The sequence below is a fragment of the Trachypithecus francoisi genome, unplaced genomic scaffold, assembly GCF_009764315.1.
Source record: "Trachypithecus francoisi isolate TF-2019V2 unplaced genomic scaffold, Tfra_2.0 Lachesis_group4, whole genome shotgun sequence".
Classification (NCBI taxonomy): Eukaryota; Metazoa; Chordata; class Mammalia; order Primates; family Cercopithecidae; genus Trachypithecus; species Trachypithecus francoisi.
The window spans coordinates 16495396-16505575 of record NW_022681469.1 but is presented as its reverse complement, the minus strand read 5'-3'; the positions used below and the strand labels follow the sequence as shown (position 1 = coordinate 16505575).

At 46.6% G+C, this 10180-nt stretch overlaps 1 gene segment (V, D, J or C); it reads left to right on the top strand.

Annotated features, from left to right (window-relative positions):
- The first annotated feature begins 8395 nt into the window (after positions 1–8395).
- On the top strand, positions 8396–10084 carry LOC117073406. The segment is given in 3 exon segments: positions 8396–8770; positions 8881–9257; positions 9935–10084. Coding segments are annotated over 3 exon segments (576 nt in total).
- The last annotated feature ends 96 nt before the right edge of the window (positions 10085–10180 follow it).

Here is a 10180-nt window from a genome sequence, read left to right as displayed (position 1 = left end):
ACCTTCATTTTCCCACGACAGGGCCAGACACTGCCCATCTGTCAAGGACGGGCTCCCACCTGTCTTGCTCTTCACTTCTCTCCCTGGCATTCTCGGGCACTTCATGATATCACTCTCTTTGTTTTCATAGGCCAAACCAAGAATAAAATGGGAACTGCCTGATGTTTATAAGATGAATAAATTGAAGTTCACTTATATAGACCTGTGGAATATTACGAATTACTATCTTCTCTTTACAAGAGACTTCTCCTATGTGAAATAGACTGGAGAGTCTTCAGGGAGAGGCTCAGTTTTCTCCACAAATTCTGCAATATTCTAAGCAATTCTGTCTTCACAGTCATAATTGATGACTTGTTCTCTAAAGTACTCGAACTGTGTTTAAAGCCAGAATTTGTAAATGTTCTTCTGGGAAAAAAGAAAATCATTATGTTTTAGTAACATTTATCCAGTCTCACGATCTTGCTGAGAAATATTTCTCATCATACACACACTTTCCATGACCACATCTTCAGGGATTTGGTAAGACTGGGAACATCAACAATGGTCCTTCTCAGAAACCAACCTAAAGCACCGAGAGGAAAAGTAGCTGTGCTGGTAATTGAACTTCAGCAGACTTGTCCATTAAAATGTGTTGTGTGTGCGTGCTTGTGAGCTTGCGACTGTGAGTGTGTTTGCTTTCTTTTCTTTTTTCGAGATGGAGACTTGCTCTGTGCCAGGCTGGAGTGCAGTGGCGATGTTGGTTCACTTCAACCTCCACCTCCCAGGTTCAAGCCATCCCAGGTTCAAGCGATTCACCTGCCTCAGCCTCCTGAGTAGCTGGGACTACAGGCGTGCGCCACCACGCCCAGTTAATTCTTGTATTTTTAGTAGAGATGTGGTTTCACCACATTGGTCAGGATGGTCTTGATCTCTTGACCTCGTGATCCACCCACCTCGGCCTCCCAAAGTGCTGAGATTACAGCCATGAGCCACCGAGCCCAGTCGTGAGTGTGTTTTCTTGTGGAGATGCAAATGGTTTCTGTGGGAGGCATTTACTAAGCATCACTGGATCACTGGTAGAGTTCATAGGCACTTTCCTAACCCCAGGGAATGATAGGAAATGTCACAGCCAACTGAATGTGGCTAAGTCATAGCTGACAGGGTTGTTTATTTTAAAATTTTACAAATTCAGAAATAAATTTGTAAAATCAAGAAATCATCTCTTATAAAACACATGATGTAAAATTTAGTGATATTAATTTAAATACAAAATATGAAAAGATTGGGTCTGATTGAGCAAAAGGATCCGGGGAACAGTGCAGTGTTTCTGGGCTAGGTGGGCTTGACATCCTCACGCTGTTTAATTAAGGGTCTGTTTAATTCTGGCTGCTAAGTGCGACAATTATTTATTTTGCAGTCAAAAGATTGGTTCATGTGTCCCTTTGGCCTGGGGTGAATTTGAAGATCAACCTAAATTGGCCTTTTGGGGAAAGCATAGAGGGTGTGAGGATGGGGGTTGCAGGGTTGAGAATGGGGCATCTTTGTTCCCGATTTGGACAATCTTGAGCTCATCAGGTCAGGTGTGAATCCATGAGACTGTGGAACGTTGGCCACTTGGAGGCGCTGTGGCTCCACAATTCTGCAGGGAACCCCGGAGAGGGGTGAGAGGGTGACTCAGGAGAGCAGGGCTGAAGGGTATGCTTGGCTGCCTGCTGGCTTCAGGGGAGTGGTTTGATTCAGAGTGGATCTTGAGTTAAACACAAACTTGCCACTGCCAGAGAAGAGTAGAGGTGCCTGAGGCCTCAGTTTGCACCAAAGAGTACAGTGTCTCTGTGTCTGCATGGGCAGTGGAGGGTGAAGGAGCTCGGGCCACAAGGGCTGGGCATCAGTGCCAGGGCAGGGACAGGCAGGCAGAGGAAAGTAAGATGTGATGTGGGCATGTGGGGCCTGTTCTCCACCCACCAAATATTTAGTTTCGGGGCTGTGCAGGACAGAGGCATGGGGCAGCTGAGCCTGGGGCCTGCCAAAGGGTGCAGGGGGCAGCGGTGGCCTGCAGGGAGAGTAACTGGGAAAGGCCAGTTACCGTAAGAAGCTCCAGAATCATTCCTGCCCCCACTCAGGAAGTGACCGTGAGGCACATGCTGCCAGCCAGAAGGGTTCAGGCTCTGGAGAGCTGACAGGCCTTTCCCAGGCACTCTCTGCTGCTTCTACGTGTGATCTGCTTTAATAGTCACATAAATCGTGCAGGATAAGTATTATTTTACCTGTTTATGTATCTGAGGGAAATCAGCTGTCCTGGGTCTCATATTTAATAACTGGCTGAAGACTGGGTGCAGTGGCTCACCCCTGTGACTCTAGCATTATGGGAGGCCAACCTCAGGAGTTTGAAACCAGCCTGGGCAACATAGTGAAACCCTGTCTCTACTAACAATATAAAAACTCGGCCCGGTGTGGTGGTGCATGACTGTAATTCCATCTACTTGGGAGGCTGAGGCAGGAGAATTGCTTGAACCTAGGAGGCAGATGTTGTGGTGAGCCAAGATCATGCCATTGCACTCCAGCCTAGGCAACAAAGTGACACTCTGTCAAAATAAAATAAAATAAAAATAAAAACTGGCTTAAGTCTGTCTCTCCAACACCTCTGCACAACCCCTTCTTTGTAGCTCTGTCCTTTCATCTGCTTTCCCCTTTCTAGGTCCCCATTAGCAAGTTGTGAAGGTCATGCCTCATATATAATCAGTAGAATCTCTTCCCTGAGACGTCCAAGGAACACTTGACTTCCAAGCCGAGCATATCCATTCATCCTTCACTGAGACCAAAAAAAAAAAAAAAAAGTGTTATTTTCTGGCCAGACGTGGGGCCTCACACCTGTAATCCCAGCACTTTGGGAGGCTGAGCAGGTGGATCCCTTGAGCCCAGGAGTTCGAGACCAGCCTGGTCAACATGGAGAAACCATGTCTGTACTAGAAATAAAATAAATTAGCCAGGCATGGTGGTGGGCACCTGCAATCCCAGCTACTTGGGAGGCTGAAGAATGGGAATTATTTGAACTCAGAAGGTGGAGGTTGCAGTGAGCTAAGATTGTGCCACTGCACTCCAGCCTGGACAGCAGAGCTAGACTACACACACACACACACACACACACACACAGAAAAAAAGAAAAAGAAAAAAAACGGGGGTAGTAATTTTCTGAACTGTAGACTTCCTGTAACCAATGCAACATATCTTGAGAGGAAGGAACACTGAACGTAAATGTTCTCTAGGCCAGAAAGGTGGTGGATGCTCCTCAAAGCCTCTGGCCCTTTCTTCTCAGCTTCTCAGCCATCAAAATGAAATTGGCAAATGACTTTAAGGGAAAAGCAGGATTTTGGTTTTCTTTTAGATTTATCCATTTTCTATGAGATCCGAATCTCTTAAGCTCTTACTGCCTCAGTACCTCCAAGTGCCTTCAAACATTTCTATTTTATATTTTGTTAAGCTTTTCTAGTTGTTTCTGGTGGGAGTGTTGTTCTGCAACAATCCAATCTATTAACTCTGAAAGTCAGTTTTTATATTTATTAAAGATGATGTGCAACTGAGTTTGTAGGTTTGTATGTTTGTATTATGGTAGAAGCTTCCCGAAGAGAGTGAGGAATGAAGCTCTTCTAGTCTTCCCTCAAGTGTCTCTAATGAGACCTCTACCACCTTGCCCTGCTGCCTTTGGTCCACCATGGGACTGAGCCTTGACATGTTTGACACTTTGACCACAAGGCAGAGCTGTGACTCTGCTGAGATTCAGAGAACTTGGAGGAGGGAGAGACAATTCTCTGGATGGCAGAGGGTTAAGAGAAAGATTGGGTTTATTTACAACAAGGGAAAATGTGGTCTGCAGAGAATGCTAGTCAAGGCTCTAAGTGTGAGGGTTAAATACAGACTATTCATTTTGCCTTGATGTGCAGGCGCTTTTGTCCTAGGGAAGAGCCTGGACTGTCAGACTTGCACTCGAGCCTGCATGGGATTAGAAAGGACGAGGTATGAGCTGGGGAGACTGGGAGCCCACAAGCAGACACAGATGGAGGACCCCTTCCCAAGAGGAATAAGAGAGGCTCTGGGCATTGGGTCTCTGCTCCAGCTCAGCCCAGTACAGCTGAGCCCTGCCATGAAGTGAGTCTGGCTGGCCAGGGGTCCCTCGGGGATCTTGCAGAGAATAATAACTGAGGGAAATCTTCTTAGGAGACCAAAAGTGACCTACAGCCCCTTTCTCCTCAGTCTAAATTATCAGGGAATTAAGCTAGAAAGAAGTTTTTTCTTGTTCCCCTTCTGGATGGTCCTCTGAGTCTTTGGACCAGGAGCTCCCCACAGTGATAGGAAACTCCTCTCCTAGGCCTGAGCAAATGTTTCTATCAAAACAGCATGGCCAGACTCCCTTTCAGCTTCCATCTCCAACTTCTCTCCCTGTCTACAGAGACCCACGGAAGCTAGACTTGTCCAGATGTCAAAAGGTCTGATGATGCCAAAACACCTGGAGATAGGAAAGAAGGTGGCATTGACAGACCTCCAGGATGCACACCTGAAACACACTTTGTTTTCACTTCAGGCTCATGTTTCACCTTTTTAAAAAGCATTCAGAATTTCCCTGACTTCTTGGAAATCCCCCAAAAAAGCCTGACTCTGGGAAAAAAGCACAAAGGGGAGAGGAAGGGAGGAGGTGGTCAGATCCCAGGTAAGGAGCGGGGAGGGAGGGGGCTGATGGCACAGGAATGACTGTCAGAGAGACATCCTGGAGGCCACAATTCAACCCTCTCAACTATTCCCAGAAATTTCAAAAACTCCTTTAAAGCAGCAAGTGCAGGGCGTGAAAAGGAGGAGCCATGCTAGAGGAGAGCCTGGGAATGGGGAAATGATTACAGGCTGTGACCTCACTGGCGCAGCCCCTCTCAGCGACAGTGGAAAGCACAGCCTAGACTTCTCACCACTGCACACCAGAATCCTGCCCTGGGCCTTCCCTGGTCGGCCTGACTCTGTCATGGGCTGCAGGCTCCTCTGCTGTGTGGCCCTCTGCCTCCTCCAAGCAGGTGAGTCCTGGGCCCAGGTGACATGATCCTGTTGGAGTCCCTAAGTCTTTTCACCATGACAACAGCAGGCTGCCTCCTGGGATTTGCCTGAATTCTGCTTCTTTCCTTTACAGATCCGTTGGACACAGCTGTTTCCCAGACTCCAAAATATCTGGTCACGCAGACGGGAAAGAAGGAGTCCCTTAAATGTGAACAAAATCTGGGCCATAATGCTATGTATTGGTATAAGCAGAACTCTAAGAAATTGCTGCAGATAATGTTTATCTACAATAATAAGGAGCCCATTTTAAATGAAACAGTTCCAAATCGCTTCTCACCTGACTCTCCAGAGAAAGCTCATTTAAATCTTCACATCAAGTCCGTGGAGCTTGGTGACTCCGCTGTGTATTTCTGTGCCAGCAGCCAAGACACAGCCCTGCAGAGTCACCACATCCCTGTGCACAAACCTCCCAGATCAGCCAGGAAGCTGTGGGCCAGTGTGTGCACCTGCACCCAAGGCTCCAGTCTCCACTCCCTGACGGCCTCTGATGGAGTTTCAGTCTGTAACACAGCCGGCTAGCGCACCTGATGTGGCAATTCTCCATTTTATGTACACAGAACTCTCCGAATTCTGTTTATCAGCTAAAGCAGGGGTTCACAACAAAATCAGCAAAGTATCAGGGCTCAGCTAACAAAACAGGAGCCTGTCCCATGCACTGAAGATCTTAACTGATGGGAGAAGCCATTTCTTCTCTTTGTCGGCTGCACATATGGGTACATATTTTACCTAACGTTATGATCACAAACGCAGTGTTGGTAAAAATGGTTGATGAGCATAAGCATAAAGGAAGGGGAAGGAAAGCATTTCTAAGACCAAGAGACAATTTGGATTATCAGTGAGTACTTTATTTAACAGAGAAATATTTGGAGAGGCATGAAATTCCATGGCAATAGGTAAACTGGAAAGTGTTGAGGAGAAGCCAGTGGAGGCAGTCTTGTGCCTTGTAGACTCCTTTTCTTCAAGAAGGGTGACCAGCAAAAGTCTCTCCCAATTCTGACGAAAGTCTTCTTGAACTCTCCTCAACAGCAAGTGATAGCTTGATGACAGGGGATATTGGGAGACATGGAAAGGACTTTGGAAACAAATCCCTAGGTAGTGGTGAGCCACTGGTCCTACTCCAAGTGAAACAACATGATGAAACTGATAGTTTGGTACAGGAACACTGAAAGTAGTATGGATCAGAAAGGAGATAGATTTTGGGGTGGTCTGAAGGATTAGGAGACTTCTAAATATCCTCCATGAAAGAAAGGGTTTATGTAAAGCATTGTGGACGATATACACTTGAGGCTGTGGATTACGTTGTCTCTTGGAAAGTGCCGGGTTTTATTCTGGGAGGGTTAAATGTAGGACTTGCTACGGTCTGTTTCAGCTTCGCCCTCCCTCTTAGGGAGCCCCAGCACGTGGTCATCATTGCTAGTGCATGGCCTTCCCAGGGTCTCAGTGGGAATCACAGTGTATTCACCACATCACTCCACGGTAACTGGGTCTGAATGCTCTGGCTCTTCTGAAATCTCTGCCCGTGTCTTCAGCCTTCCAGAACTTGTTCTCTGCTCAGCCTTCGGGTCTGCCACCCTCTGCATACACAATTTAGGATCTGGCTCAGGAAAAAAAGGGGGCGCGGGTTTCTTACATATGATTTTTGGGTTCCTTTTTTATTACACTGTGTCCTAAATCCCAACTGTCTTGGAGTCAGTTATGTCCTAGCTTCAATCACATATAGTTCTGCTATTTGGTACAGACATGTTTACTTGACTTTATTTCACGTTTACCATTCCACTCTTTGCTCTTCTTTCTCACAACTCTGACTGGCCTGAGGTCATTCTCCTCTTCAGATCCATCCCGAATTCAGATGACTTAAACTCACCTATCACCCACCCTGTGCTTTGAGAAAGGTTTATGTTAGCTACTGACCTCAGGGCAGTCAAGCCTTTCATTGTCATTGTTATTCAAGGTAGATTGAATTCCATTAAAAAAAAAAAAAAATCCTTGAAATTTGGTTCACTTATTGAGAGCCACACAATGCAATCAAATTTTTTTTTTTTTTTTTTGAGACGGAGTCTCGCTCTGTCGCCCAGGCTGGAGTGCAGTGGCCGGATCTCAGCTCACTGCAAGCTCCGCCTCCCGGGTTTATGCCATTCTCTCGCCTCAGCCTCCCGAGTAGCTGGGATTACAGGCGCCCGCCATCTCGCCCGGCTAATTTTTTGTATATTTTAGTAGAGACGGGGTTTCACCGTGTTAGCCAGGATGGTCTCGATCTCCTGACCTCGTGATCCGCCCGTCTCGGCCTCCCAAAGTGCTGGGATTACAGGCTTGAGCCACCGCGCCCGGCCTCAAATTTTTTTTAATTCAATTTTTTTTTCTTTTTTGGTGGAAAGGCCAAGAATTGTTTCCTTGCTGAAGCAGACTCCTATCATAATAACTTTAATAGTAACAATGTTAGCCTTTAAATCAGGTTGATGTTAGGTTCTCATCTAAGAATGAAATAAATCCAACCATAGCAGGTTGAAGTTCTCTCATATGTGGAACCTGTTCAGGAGGAGACGATTCAACCACTTTTCTTAAATTCTGATGTACATGCCTTTACATTTTTTGCTTTAAGGGCCACATAAAAATAATCCAAAACAATTTACACATGAGAATATTAGCGATCTAATACTTTCCTCCTGGCCCAGCACATCTCCAAGTTTGAAAATCTCTAAGTTATCAACCCATAGTTTCATCATGGTAATGCCTTTCTACCCCCAACATAGATTTTTATGTAACTGATTTATAACTACAACCCTAACCCTACAATCAAATTGTCATTACAAAAGAGTTACAAATATGTACTATAACGGTAGATGGTTAAAATCACTTAGGGATTACGAATCATTTCATTTTTGTGTTTATTTGTACTTATCTTTTGTGTTTATTTATTATGTCAGCTTTAAGCTGATTCCCCTTTCCCGTGCTCCCCACACCTTGCGTTGTTCTTTTTCAGCATCCTGTGTATGTTAGCCCTAAACCCAGCCAAGCCCCATGCCCTCCACTTCAGGGACAGAGGGTGGCTCATCCCTGTTGTGTCCTGCAGCTTCCTCCCCAGTGCCTGGTTGCTGGTTGGCATCACAGTCATACCCTTGAATGATGGGCGCTGGTCCACACTGCATCCGTGGTCATGCAGTCATCCTGCCTCCACAGAATCGGGCAAAAAGGGCTCTACCGTGCTTAGACATTGAGGGAAGGGACATTTTGAGTGGCGCTGTCTTGTGTGATCCCACAGGGGAGAAGGAGATTCCTTGAATGGGAGTGGTCTGTCCTTGAGAGGAATCCTGAAAGACACGGGGACAGAGATAGAGGGAGGATCCACATAATGAGGAAGCAGCTGAGAGCAAAGAGCCCCTGCCAGAGGAATACCCTTGGAGGATACAAAGCTGACTCTGCCCTTTCTGCCCAGCCCATTCATCCCTGCCCAGACAATTCAAATCTATCTTCTATCAGGACCCAGAAAGGATGTAAAACCTCCAGGAATAAATATCCCCTGGGTCTGGGGAAGCTGTCAGGAGCAGTGACATCACAGGAAAAACTACCAACCAGGGCCAAGGAGACCAGAGCCCAGCCCCTCGCCCAGAGGACACCAGTCGGAGGCCTTATCTCAGACCCGAGGCTAGCATGGGCTGCAGGCTGCTCTGCTGTGTGGTTCTCTGTCTCCTGGGAGCAGGTGAGTTGGGTTCAAATCAGCTGTCCTCGATCGCCAAGTTTTTTCCTTGTCATTGCAGCAACAACCCTCCTCCTGGGCTCTGCCTGAATTTTGTCCCATTCCCCCCACAGTCCCCATGGAAACTGGAGTTACGCAGACACCAAGACACCTGGTCATGGGAATGACAAATAAGAAGTCTTTGAAATGTGAACAACATCTGGGGCACAATGCTATGTACTGGTACAAGCAGAAAGCTAAGAAGCCACTGGAGCTCATGTTTGTCTACAACTTTAAAGAACGGGCTGAAAACAACAGTGTGCCAAGTCGCTTCGTACCTGAATGCCCAGACAGCTCTCACTTATACCTTCACGTACGCGCCCTGCAGCCAGAAGACTCAGCCCTGTATCTCTGCGCCAGCAGCCAAGACACAGCCTCGCAGAGTCACCGCGTTCCTGTGCAGAAACCTTCAGGGCCTGCCAGGAAGCTCTGGGGGCCATGCAGGGCTCGGGTGAGCATTTCCTGCAAGAGTCCCCGACAGAAGCTTCAGAACATCATAGCACCTGCTAATTCATCCATGTGGCAACTTTACATCCTGTGCTCATATTTAGAGTGTGGGTTTTCTTTAGCATGTGACTCTGCCCTGTCAACTGATTTGAAAACGATAAACACATTCAGATCTAGTCTTTTTAAAATCCCTTTTTAAATTGTAAAATAAAGCAAGCATGCTATAAGGGGATTGTTTAGTTTAAGATTTTATAAGACCCTCTAAACAACCACCTGCATCACCGCAGAGTCATACCCTGCAATGGGCCACACAGTGTCCTGTGAGGAGCCAAGCTCTTCTGACACTTTATGTCTGGTGGTCTCCAAGCCTCTCTTTCTCAGGAACCAAGGGGTCCCTTCTGTCATAAGTTGCTGACACCCAAGGTCAAGCAGCACTGGGTTTGGGGGAATCATAGAGGTAACTTCCAGGCAAGGGTCCCGGGGCAGGAGGCAGCTGGAGAGCACAGTAGACAACCCAGGTTTTGGGGAATGGATTTGAGAAATACGTCAAACCAGTTCTGTTATTCTATCTTCCATCTTGTCTATTCTCTAATTTTCTTATTTAAACTCAAATCTACAGCATAAATTCCAGCCCTGATCAAAGCTCCACATCTGCACAGACACCTTCTCTGAATCCTGCAGGAAGCAAACTTGCCTCTGTCCACTCCCATCCGTTCAGATCCCGTGGACCATGGTCTGGAAGCTTCCTCACTCATCTACTCTCCTTCTCTTGATCTGAGGTGTCCTTGGTTTAAGATCACAACTCCTCACTGGATTTCCTCTCCACACTGACACTGGAAGACGATGTTTTCTCCTTTTGGTCTCTTTATTCCCAGCATGTTGAATCATCAGGCTCAGAGTTCAGTGTCTTTGGATTGTAGCTTTACA